We start from the raw sequence: 19,846 nt of genomic DNA, 5'->3' as shown, positions 1-19,846 counted from the left end.
TGGTTCTTCCGTAGATCTTCCTCTCGCTCCCAGGTGGCTTCGTCCTCAGTGTGGTGACTCCACTGAACTTTGCAGAATTTGATAACCTTGCTACGGGTGACTTGGATGGCATACTCAAGAATCTTAACTGGTTTCTCCTCATAGGTCAAATCACTTTCCAACTGAATCGCTTCCAGTGGCACTGTATCTCTCAGTGGTATATCAGCCATATCTGCGTGGCACTTCTTCAACTGGGAAACGTGAAATACATCATGAACTCCTGACAATCCTTCAGGCAATTCCAGCTTGTAAGCAACTTCTCCCATATGCTCCAAAACTCTGTATGGTCCTACAAAACGTGGCGCTAACTTTCCCTTAACTACAAAGCGCTTCACTCCTCGAAGTGGTGATACTCGGAGATAAACTCTGTCTCCGATTTCGTGAACTGTCTCCTTGCGTTTAGAATCCGCATAACTCTTCTGCCTGGACTGGGCTACCTTGAGCCTATCGCGAATCAACTTCACTTTCTGTTCTGATTCCTTAATCAAGTCTGGTCCAAACAACTGGCGGTCTCCAACTTCGTCCCATAACAATGGTGTTCTACACCTCCTTCCGTACAAAGCTTCGAAAGGGGCCATCTTCAAACTGGTTTGATAACTGTTGTTGTAAGAAAACTCTGCATATGGCAAATTGTCGTCCCAACTAGATCCATAATCTAGCGCACAAGCTCTCAACATGTCCTCCAAAATCTGATTGACTCTCTCGGTCTGTCCATCTGTCTGTGGGTGAAAAGCTGTACTGAACTCTAGCCTGGTACCCAAAGTTTCATGTAACTGATTCCAAAACTTCAAAGTAAACTGGGTTCCTCTATCTGATACAATGGTCCTCGGAACTCCATGCAAACATACGATTCTGGTCATGTATATCTTTGCCAACTTAGCACTGGTGTAAGTGGTCTTCACTGGGATGAAATGAGCTACTTTCGTCAAACGATCGACTACAACCCATATTGAGTCATGGCCTGAACGAGTCCTAGGCAATCCCGTGATAAAATCCATGCCTATTTTATCCCACTTCCATTCGGGTATCGGCAATGGCTGTAGCAATCCTGCTAGCTTCTGATGCTCTGCCTTCACTCTCTGACATACATCACAAACTGCTACATACTCCGCAATATCCTTCTTCATTCCGGTCCACCAGAAAGTATCCTTCAAATCCAAATACATCTTGGTATTTCCTGGGTGAATCGAATACGGTGAATCATGGGCCTCTTGCAAGATCAACTTCCTGATCTTTGGATCATTGGGCACACAAACGCAGTCGTCAAACCATAAGGTATCGTGCTCATCCTCACGAAATCCCTTGGCCTTTCCTTTGCTCATCCTTTCCTTTATCTCGTTAATCTCCTTGTCTGTCTTCTAAGATTCTTTGATCTTTTCCATCAGGGTAGACGGAATCTCCAATGTTGCTAAATAGCCTCTTGGAACTATCTCCAAACATAGCTCGCGAAGATCCTCGGCTAATAATTTCGGTAACTCTCCGGTCATGAGGGTGTTAACATGGCTCTTGCGGCTCAACGCATCAGCTACTACGTTAGCCTTCCCTGGGTGATAATGCAATCTCATATCATAATCCTTAATGAGCTCCAACCATCTCCTTTGCCTGAGATTCAACTCCTTCTGCGTGAAAATGTACTTCAAACTCTTGTGATCCGTGTACACCTCACAATGGTTTCCGATGAGAAAATGTCTCCATGTCTTCAACGCATGCACTACGGCTGCTAACTCCAAATCATGGGTGGCATAATTCTTCTCATGGGGTTTAAGTTGTCGTGAAGCATATGAAACAACTCTTCCTTCCTGCATAAGCACTGCTCCAAGTCCTCGACGTGAAGCGTCGCAATATACTTCATAATCCTTGCGTTGATCTGGCAGAATCAACACTGGTGATGTAACCAAACGTTTCTTCAAGTCTTGAAAACTAGCTTCACATTCCTCCGTCCAATTGAACTTGGTGTCCTTCTTTAACAGCTCTGTCATGGGCTTAGCAATCCTCGAGAAAGTTTCAATGAACCTCTGGTAGTATCCTGCAAGTCCAAGAAAACTCCGGATCTCTCCAACTGACGTGGGTGATTCCCAGCTTGTCACAGTGTCAACTTTGGCGGGGTCTACTGCTATTCCTTCTCCGGATATAACATGTCCGAGGAATCCAACTTCCTTCAGCCAAAACTCACATTTGCTGAACTTGGCGTATAACTAATGTTCTCTGAGCTTCTCAAGTACCAAACGCAAATGCTCCTTATGCTCCTCTTCGTTCTTTGAGTAGACCAAAATATCATCAATGAACACCACGACGAACTTATCCAAAAACTCCATAAACACTTTGTTCATCAGGTTCATGAAATAGGCAGGTGCGTTAGTCAGACCAAATGACATAACGGTATACTCGTACAGCCCATACCAGGTGGTAAAAGCCGTCTTAGGTATATCCTGCTCTCGAATCTTCAACTGATGGTATCCTGATCGTAGATCGATCTTGGAAAATACCTTAGCTCCTTGTAATCGGTCAAACAGATCATTGATCATCGGCAGTGGGTACTTGTTCTTGATGGTCACTTCATTCAATCCACGATAATCAACAACCATCCTCAACGATCCATCTTTCTTCTCCACTAGAAGTACTGGTGATCCCCAAGGTGACGAACTTGGGCGAATATAGCCTTTATCCAGTAACTCCTTAATCTGCTTCTTAATCTCCTCCAAATCTTTTGCGGGCATCCTGTACGGTCTCTTAGATATCGGCCCTGTGCCTGGCAAAAGTTCAATCAAAAACTCAATGTCTCTATCTGGTGGCATGCCTGGCAACTCCTCTGGAAATACGTCAGGGAAATCCTTCACCACTGGTACTTCCTCCTGTACAACTCCTGATAAGGAATTCAATTGAGTCCTCTTCGGCATATGCCGGGATACATACTTAATCATTCTCCCTTCTGGGGTGGTAAGCAAAATCATCTTACTGGCGCAATCGATGTTTCCTCCATACATCGATAGCCAATCCATACCCAATATTACGTCCAAACCTTGCGACTCCAAAACTATTAGGTCTGAGGGGAAAACATGCCTACCTATGGCCAATGGCATCTGAAAACATCCTTGGCTTGCCATATACTCTGCTCCTGGCGAGGTTACTAACATAGGTGTTCTGAGAACTTTGGTGGGCAACTTAAACTTATCCACAAATCCCCTTGATATGTATGAATGCGATGCACCAGTATCAAAAAGAACGATTGCAGTAAATGACTTAACCAAAAACTTACCTATTACTGCATCAGGCTGTGCTTCAACCTCCTCCACGTAAACGTGGTTCACTTGTCCTTTATTGAACGGGTTAGGCTTCTTCCCAGAGCTTCCATTGCCATTTCCATTCTGGGCTTCAGGACATTCAGTTGCATAATGTCTAGTCTTCTGGCAATAGAAACAAGTAATGTGGCTCAGATCCCTCTTGGCCGGGGTAGATGGGTTATTACGGTTCTGCCCGTTGCTTCCTCCATTCCCATTACCATTCTTGGGTCCACTATGGTTGTGCGAACTACCTCCTCCATGGGTATGCTGAAACTGTCCTCCCGATTTCGGGGTAAAACGTGGCTTCTGCTGAGCTCCAGAATTGTACTTCCCTTGTCCATACTTCCTCTTACGGTTTTCAATCTGCTGTTGCTTCCCTTCAATCATGAGTGCTCTATCTACCAACTCCTGGTAGTTGTTGAAGGTTTCTACCATCAACTGCATGCTCAGCTCATCATTCAGTCCTTCGAGAAACTTCTCCTGCTTGGCTGCATCTGTAGCAACGTCATTTGGAGCATAACGTGCTAACTTACTAAAGTCCTCCACATTCTGGCCTACGGTGCGTCCTCCTTGGCGTAGGTTGCGAAACTCACGCTTCTTCATAGCCATAGCTCCTGCTGAAACATGGGCAGTACGGAAAGCTTGCTGAAACTGGTCCCATTTGACAGTGTCAATAGGGTGTGTGGCTGTGTAATTCTCCCACCATGATGCTGCGGGTCCATCAAGCTGATGTGCGGCAAAACGCACTCTCTCCGCATCTGTGCATCCTGCAGTGGTTAACTCCCTTCCAACTTTGCGGAGCCAATCATCTGCAACAATCGGCTCGGTGCTGCTGGAAAACACCGGCGGATTTAGCCTCAAGAAACGGGCTAAGTGATCAACAGGTGGTGGTGGTGGGTTGTTGTTGTTGTTGTTGCCTTGGTTCTGTACTAACACTTGCATCAGGGCATTCTGCTGCTGAATCAACTGAGTGATCTCTGGTGGGAAAACAAATCCGGTGGGAAAACAAATCCGGTGTCGCGTCTCGGAGGCATCTGATAGGTTTAGAAAAGATGAGAATTTAGAATAGAATGGGGTCTAGAGAGAAAACACTACCCATATGCTCATGAGACAAACACAATCAATATCACTCAATCAAATCAAACAAGGCATACAATCGATCTAACTATCGTTACAAAGTGCTCGGACTATACTATATACATGGGGGAATACTACTACTGATTATGGGGGTCTTCTAGAAATTTTGGTCGGTCGAAGACTCCATGATATCTGCTCCAGCTTCATCAACAAAGTCATCTTCACTGGGGTCTGAGTCGGTGTCGTCGATGATGATGTAGTTATTCGGGCAAGTAGAATCGTCATCTTCTCCTCCTGGAGCTGGGTCTCCCATGAATACTCCGATCTTCTTTATCAGGTCGTCATTCTTTTCCAACAACGTGGCGATCTCCTCCTCATATCCATCGCGTGTAGACTTGAGTTCTTCCTCCAACTCCGTGACTTGGTCAATGCCTTCTTCAGATCTATCATGTCTGCGCACATCTGGTTCTCCTGGCGACGAATGTGTTGGTTTTGCTCCTGGATGAAAGCTACAATTGATCCATCCTTCTTGGTGCTGATCATCTCCCATTGCTCATCTCGGCGTCCACAAATTTGATAAATAGTATCCTTAAGCTCCCTGTGGTAGATGTCTCCAATGCGTCCCATAGAGATGTGGGCTGCCATGCTCTTCCCTAAACTCCAGGTTGGTGCATCAAAGGAAAACTCTATAGGCTCAGTGACTGGCGTAAACGTCCTTCCTGGAACTTGAACTTGAATCTTCCAGCGCTCTTCTTCTGGTAGTGTGGCGTTGTAGGTCCCGGTGAAGCTTGGTATTCCGATGTTCAGGTACTTAGTGACTTCCTTCAAGTGTCGTCCAAAAGGTGTATCTTCATCCGGTTGCATGAACTTGTTCCTTGCATCCGCCATTCCTAAAAGAGTAGAAAGTGAAGAGGAGTCAGAAATGAGAAGAGAGTAGTGTTCTAGGGTTTAAGCTTAGTGGTCGTGTCCTACAGTCAGCGTGTGCTCTGATACCACCTTTGTAGCGACTAGACCTCAAACAGTCTGTGCTCTGTGCTTTAGTGTCATCCCTGGATCAGTAATGCTGACACGCACAGTACAAATGGAGGATTTATAACAGAGTAGCAATCACACACTTATTACAACGAGTATCTCAAAAGAGAATAAGTATGATAAATATGGCTTAAGGCCATCTAATACGATAACAGCGGAAGACTTTGAAGATAAGTGAGTCCATCAACTCCAACGGCATCACTGAGTAAAAGACCATGACCTAAGGCACCTTACTCGTCGTCTGAAAAGTCTGCAACATAAAACGTTGCAGCCCGAAACGGGTCAGCACATGGAATATGCTGGCAATGTAACACATAGAGAGTAATGAACATAATAATGCTATACTACATGCATATATGGCTGGTAGAAGGCTCTATGGTTACAGTTTTGCAAAAAGCCAATTTTTCCCTACTACAAAGGAATACATTTTATTTAACTATCATGGTGGTTGTTAAAAATTGAGAATGGTTGACAGCATTCTCAATCCCAATTAAGTATCATCATTAACCCAACAAAATTAATTAAAGTAACATGGTGATGAGATTCACATGATAATCCAGGTACTAGATACTCAAGATGTCCATAACCGGAGACACGACTAATCATGATTAGTTTGTACACTCTGCAGAGGTTTGTGCACTTTTCCCCACAAGACTCGACCGCCTCCGCTTGATTCTCGCACTACATGATGTTTGAGAAACGGATGACCGAGACACAGTCTTTCAGAAACAATAAGCCTTTACTCCGGGTGGACAATTACACCTACTTTCCCCTACATCTGCTAGCCCACCTCTTCAAGAGATCATGTAACCTACTCAACTATGCTAGAGCCCATAATAGCTTGTGGCTGCACACGAAAGTTTCTAGCATGAATAATCTCATGATCCCTTTGGGCCTGGGTGGCGGTCCATAGGATGATCACATGGGTACTCCGGGATATCCAAAAATACAGGCAACACTGGGTTCCCCAGGTGCCTCAATCCACCCAGATGTGAGTTTTAGTTGCCACCTTAGGTAAACCATTAATTATCAATCTCACATCTGTCGTGAATATCTCTCAAACCCAATCCACGTCTACTAGCATAGCATAGCGATATAAGCAAACGTAGAAGTAACTCCCAAGGTTTGATAATAAACAGGGCAATAGGTACTACCTCATCTACTTCCCAATACCCACAATTTAATTAGATCCTAACCATGCAATGTTTGAGGGTTTGATCTAATGCAATAAAACTGGGTAGTAAAGAGGTATGATCAAAGTGTTACTTGCCTTGCTGATGATCCGTGAAACTTAGAGATTCGAAGTAGCAAGCGGCGCACTCCGGGTACTCTATCGCAAACAAACAAGCATACAATAAGCACTCATCAAATGCACAGGTAAAACTCAAATAAAGATCTAACCAGAAAGTTCAACTTAAGAACTCCGGTTTGCAAAAAGAATCAAATCAAACGAAGCAACGAAAGTCAAACGGCGAAAGAAACGAGCTTCGTTACTAATCTGGATCTAAGTCAACTTTTACAGTAGCAAATACTTGTTTGAGTAGGTTAAACGAAAAGAGAATTTGGAGACAAAACTCTAGGCGCTTGAATCGCCTGATTCCGATAAACGAGCGAAAAGATAAACCAGAACGAAAATCTGATCAGAAATCGCGATCTGGAATAATCGCGGAAAATCCGACGAAAAAGAAAACTAACGAACAGTTAAACGAACGGACGTTCGTTAACAGTGACTAGTTCACTAATTAATTAAACCGAAAAAATAAACCGATCTAAAACAATAAACCTAGGGTTTCAAAAAAATAAACCGAGGCGGTTTTTGAAAAAAAACCGACGGTCGGCGGCGGCTGCGGCTACCTCGTCGGGGCAACTCCGGCGGGGCTCGGGACGGGCTCCGGCGGGGTCGGACGGGGGCGGCGGGGCTCGGGGCGACGTCGGGGCGGCGAGACGGGGCTTCGGCGGCGGCGTACGGGCTCCGGGGCGGCGGCGTCTTCGGCGGCGGTGTCGGGCGCTCCTGGCGGCGGGGACGGGTGCGGGTCGGGGCGGCGGGGTGAGAAGAGGGACGGGGGGAGTATATAAGAAGGAGGGGTTGCCTTGGGGAAGGGGCGACGGCAGCGGCGTCGTGGCCGTGCGGGAGTCGGGCGGCGGCTCCATCTCCAGGTGGGAGACGACTCGCGGCTGGGCCGCGCGGGGAGCTGGGCCGTCGGCTGGGCTTCGGCCCAGTCGGCGCGCTCGGCGTTTTTTTTAAATAATTTCGCCGAACCAAAAAAAACGTAGAAAAATAAATGAAAATCCAGAAATGGCAAAACAAATTTTCGCCGTCTAGTTAAAATAATTAGAACGAGATGAACATTTTCTTGGCAAAAAAATGCAGTTTTGAAAAAAGTGCAATTTTCATAATGCAATTAATATTGCAAATAAAATCCGAATAAAATCCAATATTTGATTTTAATAATTTTCCTCCAATACTTCAATTATTTTAGAGAAGTCATATTTTCTCCTCTCATTTATTTTAATACAAAATATTTTTCGGAGAGAAAAATAATTAAAACCAAAATTCCTCGTTTTATAATTTGATAAAAATCAAATATGAAAACCGGGAAAATCCCCAACTCTCTCCGAGGGTCCTTGAGTTGCTTAGGATTTTTCGAGGATTTTCCAAAAATGCAATAAAATATTCTATGCAATGATGATCTAATGTATAACATTCCAAATTGAAAATTTGGGATGTTACACCTTTTGATCTTTCGATCGAGTTGATTCTCTGCTTCGGCTTTGTAGATTTTAAAGTAGTGCAAAGCCTCATCTTTTGTTTTCAACAAATATATCATGCAATATCTAGTAGAGTCATCGATTAGAGTCATGAAATATCTTTTTCCACCTTTTGTCAACACACCATTCATCTCACAAAGATCTGAATGTATGAGTTCAAGTGGTGCCAAATTCCTCGCCTCAACAGTCGCATGAGACTTGCGAGGTTGCTTTGCTTGCACACAAATTTGGCACTTAGAACCTTTAACAATTGTAAATTTTGGGATTAAACTCAAATTTGCTAGCCGCGTCATGACACCAAAGTTAATATGACAAAGTCGTGAATGCCAAACATTTGATTCGGTTTCACTGCAAACATGATTAATAACTTTAGTGCAAAAGTCTGACAAAGATAAGCGGAACAAGCCTCCGCTCTCATAGCCCTTCCCAACAAATTGTCCACACTTAGATACTACAACCTTATTGGACTCAAATACCAATTTATAACCATCTCGACACAAACAAGAACCGCTGACAAGATTTTTATTTATAGCAGGGACATGCTGCACGTTCTTCAGTCGCACGATCTTTCCCGAAGTAAACTTCAGATCGACCGTACCAACACCATGAACAGAAGCATGTGTCCCGTTTCCCATTAGCACGGGTGTAGTTCTTGCGACCTGATAAGAAGAAAACATGTTTATGTCATAACACACATGTACATTGGCACTGGTATCAATCCACCAATCTGGAGAATGACATACTGAAAGGATGGTAGGAAATTTACCATACCCGACATCTTTCATGTCAACATCGCCAATAACAACATTAGCGGTCTTGCTATTGCTCTCATTCTAACACATGTCCCAGCGGTCCTTGCAGGATGAAGCCCAATGTTCTTCACTGCCACATACATGGCACTTTCCTTTCTTCTTATAAGTATCCTTCTTCTTCTTGAAGTTGACAGGTTGTGGGGCTTTGTACTTGCCATCAAATTTTCCTTTGCCCGCATAGTTTTTGTTCTTGGGTTTATGGGTTTGGAAATTTCTCTTTTGTACCAAATTGGCACTCGAATTCCCCTCATGAAAACGAGCACGTGTGTCTTTTGCCCTCGCCTTCTCTTCTACATCAAGAGTGCCAATTAGATTGACAACAGTAAACTCTTGCCTCTTATGCTTCAGAGAGGTAGCAAACTTCCTCCATGAAGGAGGAAGCTTGGCAATGATGCCTCCGGCAATGAATTTGTCCGGTAACACACAATTGAGATGCTCAAGTTCTTTAGTGAGCAACTGAATCTCATGAGCCTGCTCAACAACGGAGCGGTCATCAGTCATCTTGTAGTCATGGTACTGTTCCATGATATACAACTCACTTCCTGCGTCCGCGACTCCAAACTTGGCTCCGAGTGCATCCCACATATCTTTACCGACCATGATGGTCATGAATGGATCGACAATCTTGTCGCTAAGAACACTCAAGACAGCACCTCTAAAGAGGGTGTCTATAGCCTGGAAAGCTTGCTCCTGCTCAGTAGTCAGCTCTCCCTCTGGCTTGCCTTTAGAGGCGTGAAAACAGTTCATGGTGGTAAGCCAAAGAACTACCCTCGCACGCCACCTCTTATAGTTCACGCCCTCAAATGGTGCGGGCTTGAGAGTTGCAGCAAAAGCAATAGGAGAAAATTGCCTACACATATCAGGTTTTTGGATTGTTGAATAATTAGGCATTTTCCCGTTTAGTTTAATCCAGAAAAATAATGGATAAAACATGAATAGCAATATATTGATGAAACTAGAAACTAGCAACAATTCGTTGAGACTAGTCATACAATCAAAATCATAAGCAAAATGCATCATATCCATGTCAATTGCTATTAGCAATAAACCAAATGCTAGCCCTAACAGTGAGGATAAGATGGCATACGACGCAGTAGCAGAAGGTGCAGATGTCCCAATCGTCATGTCGCTGAAGAGGTCCTTGACGTCGGGGAAGAAGTCGTCGTTGGGGAACTCCTCGTCAGTGATGTCGCCGTTTGCAGCCACGATGAACAAGACTCCAGCAGTCGCGTAAGGACGCTCCCCAAAAACCTGATCGCCCCTCTCCCTTACCGGATCACAAGAGGCGGGGTTTCGGAGGCCTGCTGTCTCACTCTCCGGTGCATGCCAGGAAGCGAGATGGGAAAGGGGTAGACGGTGCAATGCTCTGGAACAATGCGAAGAGTTGTGTCTCGTTGGAAAGAGGAGCAACCTCTTATAGGAGCAACGCGATGAAACTGAAATGGACGCACTAATTCTCATTAAGGAGAGGAGAAACAGACGCACTAAAAATCCTATTAAGTGGTCAGTTTCGTCTCCCATTAGTAGGCAAATCGTTTCAAGTTCTTGCATGACAAAATATGCTAGCACGCACGGTATGAAGAAACCAATGTACTAATGAAGAAATGAAACCGAAACCAAAATATTGATGCCATCAATGAGGAGATGAATGTCATCATTCACCACCATTCGGTTTCATTTTCCACTAGCGAAATATTTTAACTTCTTTCTTGTCATGCATGAACGTACCACATGGGCCTATGGGATTTTTCTAGAAACTATTGGATATAACATATGGTTTAAATCCCAATAATTCTAACAGTGGGCACCTAGTGTACGTCGTAGACAAGCGCAATTGTAAATTGTAAAACCGCCAGGAAAAAGGTTATATATGTTGATACATTAATTAGTCTATGTTTTAGGACTATCTCCATCTCTAACTCCATTATCTATTGTATTAATACAAATGCTCCGAGATAGCTGTAATTCCTTGGGATAAAATAGGAAGAGGGATTGAGCCCGACCCGCTAGGCTCCCGCTAGGGTTTCCGCCGCCGGCGCCGGCGCCCTAGCCTCCTCTCGCCGCCGCCGGCCCTCCTCCTCCCCGGCGCATCCCACCCTCCTCTTCCCCCCTCCCCTCCCGTTCCCGCCCCTGCGCCGCCTCCCCGGGAGGTGGCCGGGGCGGCGCGCCCCTCCCCTTCTTCTCGGCCCCCTTCTCCGGTGGTTCTCCCCCGCCGCCGCCGGCGGGTGCCCCCGGCGCTGGCCCGGGTGGTGCCGGCGGTGGCGGGCCCTTCTGTCCCCGCGCGCTCGTCTCCTTCCTGGGGCAGGTGATGGCGGCGGTGTTGCTCGGCTAGGCGGCGGCCCGGCGACCCGGCGACGGTCGCCGGCGGTGGGCGCGGTGGTGCTGCCCTTGGCGGCAGGGCGGCGTGGTGACGTGCGGTGGCCGGCGGTGCGCCCCCGGCCCAGATCTGGGCCCTCCCGGCCCCATCTGGGTCCTAGCGGGCCGGTTCCCCGGCGTGGCCTCGTTGTCTGCGGCGCGGTGTGGAGGAGGAGCGGCTCGGATGTGGGGCGGCGGCGCCGACGGCGTGCCGGCAGCAGCGCGAGGGCGGGAGCTTTACGGGCCCACGAGGGCTCGGCCGGGCCTGGTGTGCTCCTACTATTGCGTCCGGACGGCTACCGTCGCTGACGGTGGAGGTGGGGCCCTCCCGCTTGCCGACGGTGCTGATGCCCTAGTCCCGGCGCTGATTCTTCGCCGTGCTGTCCTCACTTCGCGGTACCGTGGTGAGATGGTGTGGGGCTTCATGACCGCGTTGGCGCAGGGTGGTGGTTGGTTTGGTGGCAGGCTCCGGAGCTCCCGAGGTGCGGGTCGGGATCGGGGGAAACCCCTGTCGGTTTGGCCGACACCGGCTCGGTGGCGCCTGTGGGTGCCACCTGACCTTCCGGGAGGGCGGCGGGGGCTACCCTTCCTCTCGCCTCGTCGTGTACCGGGGGAAACCCTTGGCAGCAGCGTCGTCATCGTCGCGATCCTTCTTGGAGGTGTTGATAGGTGCCGGCGCTTCGGAGTCTTGGAGCCTAGTGGAAGATGCCGGTGGGCGCAACGATCGCGAAGCTTCTTCGATCTTGTTGATCCGCCGTTGTCGGCATTTGTTTCTTTTGCTCTTTCTCTGTCTTTTCTTTTGGGCGTGACTGTGCTGCTTCCGCCCCAGCACCTATCCCTTTATGGTTTGGTTGGTTGCTTTGTATAAAAAGCGGGGGAGACCCTTTTTCGGTAAAATAGGAAGAAGAAAGATGTATTGTAGTACATTTTTGTTTACCGTATAATCGATCAGTTTGTTGGTCTACTAGTTTTCATACCTTCTGACTGTATGTATAGCAATATGAAAGGAGATATGCCACCAGGTTCATGCTCTAGTTTTTTTTCCAATCTGGCTCTCCTCGTCGCCATGTTGCAATGTTGCAGTTGTTGTATATGTATATTGTTGTTGTTGCGGATTATTTCGTTATGTGATATCAATGCTTCACCACATGGAGTGCATGATTCAACGTGTTTATTGTGTGAAAATGGCGCCTTAGGATTGTCATTATGCAATAACCAAGGATACTAGATCTGCATATTGCCGATCCCGACAAAGAGTAGGACGTGGGACACGTGCCCACATTGGACAAAAAGTAGACGAGACTCGGATCCTTTTGCTACGTAAAAGTAATCCAACTATTAATGAAAGTCAGTTTTCCTCTTTTTTATTTGATGCACATGATTGGATGACCGCTCTACTATCCGCTCTCGGCGAACACATCCAAACGTCCACGGGCATTTGGTGTCGTCCGAAGACAGAACCGCGTCGGAGTAGCTTGTGCGCATGACTGACTGTTCGTGGACCGGAACCAGAGTGAGAAAATCAATGTGCCACTGGCAATTGCCCGCGTGATAGCTAGAGACATATGCCTCCCTTGCTCTGAAGTTCTCTACCAGTAGACATTAATTAGCCGTCGTTCTCGACCTAGCTTGTTTCTTTCATGAAGATTCTCCAACGAGCTTGTTTTGGCTTCTTGCCATGACTTTCATTTAGCACGTTAGTATTACAAAGATCTCGAGTTCTCACTAGCAGATCGCTGCTGAGGAAAACTCCAGTTGCAGGAACAGTGCGGCAGCCTACCGTGAAAAGCTGACTATTTGAACGGCCAGCCACGGCAATTTGGAGGGAGACCGACCTAGACCACCAGTGTGGTCAACAACTTTGACCCCGCACCGTCCGCACGTCGCTGCACTCTGGAAGGCTGGAAATGCCATGGATTGTTTCAGTTAACCGTACGTAGCAGAAGCAGCCACGCGTGCACATTTGGTTAGCTTGACCGCGCCACGTCTACTGATCAGCTAAGTTACGATCGACATGTATACAGACCGGGAGAATTCCATGGCTGGCGCCAAGTAATTCTGGTAGTCGTGTCATTAAATCTATTACGCACGCACGCAATCAGCTGAGTGTGAGCTTCGGGCGAGAGAGAGAGAGAGAGAGAGAGAGAGAGAGAGAGAGAGAGAGAGAGAGAGAGATGTGTGGCTGGTCAATGAAATGAACTGGCTAGCTGGCGTACAACCACAACCAGAACCACAGACTCATCGCTTCACGTACCAAAGCATCAGGCAACCATGGCAGCTGTGACGCTTCTCCGGGTGGCCACGGGGGTCCTCCTCGCTCTAGTGTTTCTGTTCGGCGCTTCCGGTGTCGCGGCGCGGCGGGGTGGCGTGGTTCCTCGGCGGCGGCGTCAGGTGGTGGACGTGGGTGTGATCTTGGACAGGTCGACATGGGTGGGGAACATCAGCTGGACGTGCATCCAGCTGGCTCTCGAGGACTTCTACGCCGACGCTAGGCACGCCGGCTACCGCACCAGGCTGAAGCTCCACCTCCGGGACACCGGACTCGACGCCGTCGAGGCCGCGTCCGCAGGTACGTACCCGCTGCACAGCCTCCCCGTTCAAACCGAGCAGTAGGCAATTACTCGCTACGAAGACGGGCACATGGGCCTAATGATCCTCTGAAAACACACGGGCTTATCTTTTGGGTGGGCCGATCATGGGCCTTGATTAACTTAAGACCAACCTCCATCAGTGCGACACGGCGAGTCCATGGCATCCGGCAGGGGTGGCGCCGTCGCCCTTTTCTACTTCTTTTCACTTCCCATGTCGCCGGCGGCCGGCGCTGCCCTGCTAGGGGCGCCCTCGGCTCCTTACTTGCTTGTTTCGACACCGTCGCCCCCCCACCCCCCGAGGTATAGATAGAAGGGTATCCCCTGCTTCCCCGTCTCCCTGCTCGTCGAGCCAAGTAATTTCGGAAGTCTCCGCGTCCACCCATGGCAGGGGAGACATCAGATTTGGAACTGAAGTATATCAGTTGAAAAGCTAGAGCTATTCTCAAAATTTGTTATTTATATCTGTTTATTATTCGAGGGAAAATATACTGTTGTCAGCTGTTATTTTTGTTAGGGTGAAACCGACCTCGTGTATCCCGAACCTTTTGTATTGCAGATTTTACACCAATTTAATCATATGTTAGTGAATGGTATAGAGCCACCCAAAATCTTAGGTGCTGCTATGTACTGTACCTATGCATGTTTTCCTTGCATTTGTTTGATAGTGACCCTTAATTTGCTGTAAAATATACTGTATGTTTTAAAGTAGTATCATTGCAGGTATTGATCTACTGAAAAATGTCTGTGTGCAAGCGATCGTTGGGCCGCAGACGTCAACTCAGGCTAAATTTCTTGCGGAGCTTGGGAACAAATCATCGGTTCCAATCATTTCATTCTCTGCAAATAGCCCGTCGCGATCTGGACAAACTCCATACTTCATCCGGACGGCATGGAACGACTCCTCTCAAGCAGAAGCTATTGCCGCACTTGTTCAGAAACACAGTTGGAGGGAAGTCATCCCTGTATTTGAGGATGATGATTCCAATACCAGGTTCATTCCTGATCTTGTTGGCGCCCTCAGACAAGTCGACACCCATGTTTCATACAGGTGCAAGATCCATCCTTCAGCTACAGAGGCTGATCTAAAGAGTACTATCTCCAGCTTAAAAGAGAATTGGACAAGTGTATTTGTTGTGCGTATGTCTCATACTTTAGCCCGTAACTTTTTCAAGCTTGCTAAAGATGAAGGGATGATGGACCGGGGCTTTGTCTGGATTACCGCATATAGCTTGACAGATATCTTTGATGTGGTTGGTTCGCCAGCACTTGATGTGATGCAAGGAGTTATTGGGTTGAAACCTTATGTTCAAGATACAGTGGAACTTCATAAACTTAGTCAGAGATGGCGTAAGAAATACCAGTTGGAAAATCCTGGAATTTCAGCAAGTATTCCCTCAGTGTATGGTCTCTATGCTTATGATACCATATGGGCATTAGCATTAGCAGCAGAGAAGGCTGGATATGTGAATTCAGACTTTGGGCCATCTGTAACAAACAATGGGTCCACTGACTTTGACAGAATTGATACTTCAAAGGCTGCTGAAAAATTGCGAGGCTCACTCTTGGACGTCACGTTCATGGGTATGAGCGGGAACTTCTGTATTGCAGACATGCAGTTAGTATCAGTCAATTACACGATAATCAACATTATCGGTCAGAAGAGAAAAGTAGTCGGTTATTGGACTCCAGGATCTGGCATCTCTGGCAGTCTAAATGTGAAGGCTGATCTTGGCACCATCAGATGGCCAGGAGATAATGAAAATGTGCCTAGAGGTTGGCTATTGCCAATGAATAAAACTCTCCAAATAGGCGTACCTGTCAAACCTGGGTTTGACGAATTTGTAAAATTTGAAAATGGTAAACCCAAGGGGTTCTGCATAGATGTGTTTGAGGCAGTAATTAATGCATTATCCTACGATGTACCCCTTCACTATAAGCCGTTTGCAGACAAGAAAGGAAATAGTAAAGGAACTTATGACGATCTTGTCTACAGTGTTTATCGTAAGGTATGCATGGACTTCTTTTTGTTCCATTTTTCTCCTTTTTATGATCTCTCCTACCCCAGAGGAGATATATTTGGAGCTAAAACTGGCAAAAATGAAATAAATTCGTGAGATGATCAGAATGGCCTATCCACACTAGGATTTCAGTGTTTTTCTTCTCAAATACTTAAGTATACAAAGAGTAGAGTGTAATTATCTAATTGACCATTGGTCATTAGTATGGTGATGTATAAAATCATATATCTGCACTCGTTCATGAAAGTTTTCTTTATTGTTGCTTGTTTAACCCGTGCACAAACAAGGAAAAAAATAGTCTACATTGACAAATTGTACGGTGCCTTTCCTTTTCCAGATTGTATTACAGTTTTTGTACAATTTACCATTCATGAGAATTTTCGAGATTTTGTCAGACTCTTCTTCTAGGTGATTATGCTTAATTGCTTGCATTTTGTCTTATCTGCATTATTTTAGTGGTGTATCAATATGAATACGCCCAAGTTGAGGGTTGTCTCCCAGTTATTAGTTTAATTAACAATTAAGTACTTTGCATATGTAACCCGCAAAAAAAAAGTACTTTGCATATGTTGTACTCTTGTAAAGCCCTGTAAGGTTAAAAGGGGAACTATAGCCTTTTAAAGTCATTGGAAGTAGCTCAACTCACTTTATATGTGTTGCTGGCAGGAATATGATGTGGTGGTAGGTGATATAACAATCTTGGCCAACCGTTCTCGATATGTGGATTTCACTCTTCCTTACACAGAGTCAGGGGTGCGCATGCTGGTTCCAGTTCGGGACCATAGGCAGAAGACTGCATGGACATTCCTAAATCCTTTGACAGCCGACCTATGGTTAGGAGCTGGGGCCTTCTTTGTCTTCACTGGTTTTGTAGTCTGGTGTATTGAGCATAGAACAAATAAAGATTTCAGAGGGCCCCCGGGCAGTCAAATTGGGTTGGTCTTCTACTTCTCCTTCTCAACACTCGTGTTTGCTCATAGGGAGAGGATACTGAACAACTTATCAAGAATTGCAGTTGTTGTTTGGCTTTTCGTAGTGCTGATATTGCAGCAAAGTTATACTGCAAGTTTAAGCTCAGTTCTCACAGTGGAACAACTTCAGCCAACAGTCACCAATTTAGAAGAAGTTATCAGGAACAGGAGCTATGTCGGCTACCTCAATGATTCTTTCTTGCCTGTTCTTTTGAAAAGGTTGAAAATTGATGAATCAAAGATTATTCCCTTAGACTCTCCTGAGCAATACAATGAAGCCTTAACATCTGGAAGAGTTGCAGTCATTATTGATGAGATACCATACCTTAAGGTGTTCCTTAAACAATATTGTCAGAACTACACTATGGTTGGACCAACCTACAAGCTCGATGGATTTGGTTATGTGAGTACCAGTTTCCTATTTTTGTATAGTAGCACATTTCTTGCATTCTAAATCCTAGATGCTGAATCAATTTCCGCTGCTATTTTGCTGTAGGATCATGCTAGTAGCTCAAATTTGTATATATTTATAGGCCATCAGACTATCTCCAGACGAAACATTATTAGAGTGAACTGTTGGTTAAAATTATAGTTTTAGCCAATCTTTGAATTGTACTTTAAAATTCCTGATTTGTCACATGTGAACAAGCTAACCAAGGACGAACTTAAGATTAGATATTTTCATTGTCAAGAACCTAAAAATGCTTGATCATGTTCTGTGGAAAGTGGTGCTATATTATTTGTTTCCAATTGGGAAATAGAATGCTTGTTTGCTTCTTGAAGTGTTGAATGACATGATAAATCTACTTAATAAGGTCTTCATTTAGTTTGCTTTAACTTTCTGTTTGTATTACACTAAGCAGTATCAAGTATATTGAGTTTAATTTCAGTAAGATCATTTGCCACTCTGAGAGCGAGCATTATGATCAATCACCTTACCAAGGGCTTGCGTGAATTACCAATATAACTGCCTCGCTTTATTTTGGGCTGGTGGAAATTGATAATTTAATAACTGGCTCAGCACTATGCCTGGCATTTATACCACCAGTGAAGCCTTTTCTGATCCTCATTGTGTGCTAACTCTGCAGGCATTCCCTCGAGGCTCTCCACTCGCACCTGATATTTCGAGGGGAATACTGAAATTCGCATCAGACGACAGAATGGTTAATATGCAAAAAGAATTGTATGGCGCTACATCATGCCTCGACAAAGATGACTCCCAAACTTCAAGCAGCCTTACATTGCTCAGCTTTCAGGGGTTGTTCATCATCACAGGAACATCTTCAGTGCTGGCATTAATCATGCACGCTGTCATAACCATTTACAACAACCGACATGAATTCAGCAGTGACGGCAGTCAGAGTTCATGGCCCAGATGGCCTGCCATTCTCTCTAAGCTCTTCCATGAGGGCGATAATCCATCTAATACTCCAATTAAAAATGAGCCTGCAATAGAAAATGTTGATGGTGCAACGGAGAGCCCACTAAACATAACTAATCACATTATCGAGCACCTCACAGACATGGATACAGGAAGCCCACCAGAAGGAGAAGGAACGCCAGGTAGGGAACTTTCAGTTCAGGGCACGGAACCATTGTCATTTGCATACATGCATTCTGAGAGGGGGCATAATGGAGCAGCTTCTTTGTCTCGGAATTTGAGCTCAATCCGCAGGAGACAGATAAGCATGGAATGACATACGTGGTGAGCGTGTAATTACTGATAACTGTAATTTAGGTATTCATTTAGCCCTCTGTATGTTTACAGTTTCTCTCGTTTGGAACACATAGCTTGATGTGCATTGCCACATTGGAAATTAATGGTAGTTGTGAGGAGCAACCAGTTCAGATGCTTGTGGTTTCGATAAAAAGAAAATTATTAGCCTGCATATTGATTTTCCAGGAGCTGTTTGTCTTGTAAGGTGCCACCTGATGCTATTTTCCAGGAGCTGTTACATACTATATATGGAACGCAAAATATGTACTCCACATGCAAAGTACTCCCTCCGTTCCTAAATGTAAGTCTTTGTAGAGATTCCATTATAAACCACATACGGATGTATATAGATGCATTTTAAGTTTAGATTCATTCATTTTGCTCCGTATGTAGTCCATTTAGTGGAATCTCTACAAAGACTTACATTTAGGAACGGAGGGAGTATATATAAATATGCAACATGTACTGTTTTTACTTGTATACTCCTAAACTTTTTCTAGCTTTCTGGCACTCTTGCCGCTTGCTTTTCATGAAGTAAAATCGAACAACTTTCTTGAACTTTTCTAGCATTCTCGAGATCGAAGCCTTTTACTTCTCGCCGGATATCACCATGCGTCATCAGCAGAACAACTTCAAGGTGACCTTGTATACAGCTCCACAGATTACTCTTGCTTAACATGTGTTGCCGAGTACATTTTGCATCATTGTGTTGATTCCAAAAATAAAAAATCCGAGAAATATTACACAGTATAGGCCTATCTCGCTTTGCAATGTGTTATACAAGATTTGCTCTAAGGTCCTAGCTAATAGACGGAGGGAGATTCTGGACGAGATCATTTTGGAGGAGCAAAGCGCGTTTGTGCCGGGCAGATTGATCACGGACAACATAATCACGACATACGAATGCATTCACTCAGTGAAACGGAAGAAAGGAAAGATAGGGTGGTGTGTTGTGAAGACGGATATGATCAAAGCATACGATTGTGTGGAATGGGCCTATTTGCAGGGGATCATACAGAGACTGGGCTTTGCAGAGGAGTGGGTATTGTTGATCATGCAATGTGTATCCTCCGTTAGTTTTCAAGTGAAGATGAATGGCTGAAAGTGCAACTATCCCTGGGTGGTTTTGGTAATTACTAACAACATATAACTCATTGAACTAATGCTATTTCAAGATAAATATT

General features: G+C 45.5%; 2 protein-coding genes across 2 annotated transcripts; one reads left to right on the top strand and one right to left on the bottom strand.

The window, feature by feature from the left end:
• Nucleotides 1–9,031: 9,031 nt before the first annotated feature.
• On the bottom strand, nt 9,032–9,901 carry LOC120964782 (uncharacterized). Its single transcript, XM_040389734.2, has one exon. It carries the CDS (start codon nt 9,899–9,901, stop codon nt 9,032–9,034), a length of 870 nt encoding a protein of 289 aa, XP_040245668.2.
• A 3,704-nt stretch (nt 9,902–13,605) lies between these two features.
• Nucleotides 13,606–18,863, top strand: LOC109772488 (glutamate receptor 2.9-like). The gene is made up of 4 exons (XM_073500373.1): nt 13,606–13,934; nt 14,677–15,962; nt 16,641–17,348; nt 18,034–18,863. The coding sequence occupies exons 1-4, from the start codon at nt 13,637–13,639 to the stop codon at nt 18,640–18,642; spliced, it is 2,901 nt and encodes a 966-aa protein (XP_073356474.1). The 5' UTR covers nt 13,606–13,636; the 3' UTR covers nt 18,643–18,863.
• The last annotated feature ends 983 nt before the right edge of the window (nt 18,864–19,846 follow it).

This window comes from Aegilops tauschii, chromosome 5 (genome assembly GCF_002575655.3).
Source record: "Aegilops tauschii subsp. strangulata cultivar AL8/78 chromosome 5, Aet v6.0, whole genome shotgun sequence".
In the NCBI taxonomy this organism is placed as follows: Eukaryota; Viridiplantae; Streptophyta; class Magnoliopsida; order Poales; family Poaceae; genus Aegilops; species Aegilops tauschii.
This window is presented reverse-complemented; position numbering and strand designations above follow the sequence as displayed.

Coding starts and splice junctions, on each gene's coding strand:
- LOC120964782 (XM_040389734.2), bottom strand. CDS start 9,901: ATGCCTAATTATTCAACAATCCAAAAACCTGATATGTGTAGGCAATTT.
- LOC109772488 (XM_073500373.1), top strand. CDS start 13,637: ATGGCAGCTGTGACGCTTCTCCGGGTGGCCACGGGGGTCCTCCTCGCT. Junction 13,935..14,676: donor CGTCGAGGCCGCGTCCGCAG/GTACGTACCCGC, acceptor GTATCATTGCAG/GTATTGATCTACTGAAAAAT. Junction 15,963..16,640: donor TCTACAGTGTTTATCGTAAG/GTATGCATGGAC, acceptor TGTTGCTGGCAG/GAATATGATGTGGTGGTAGG.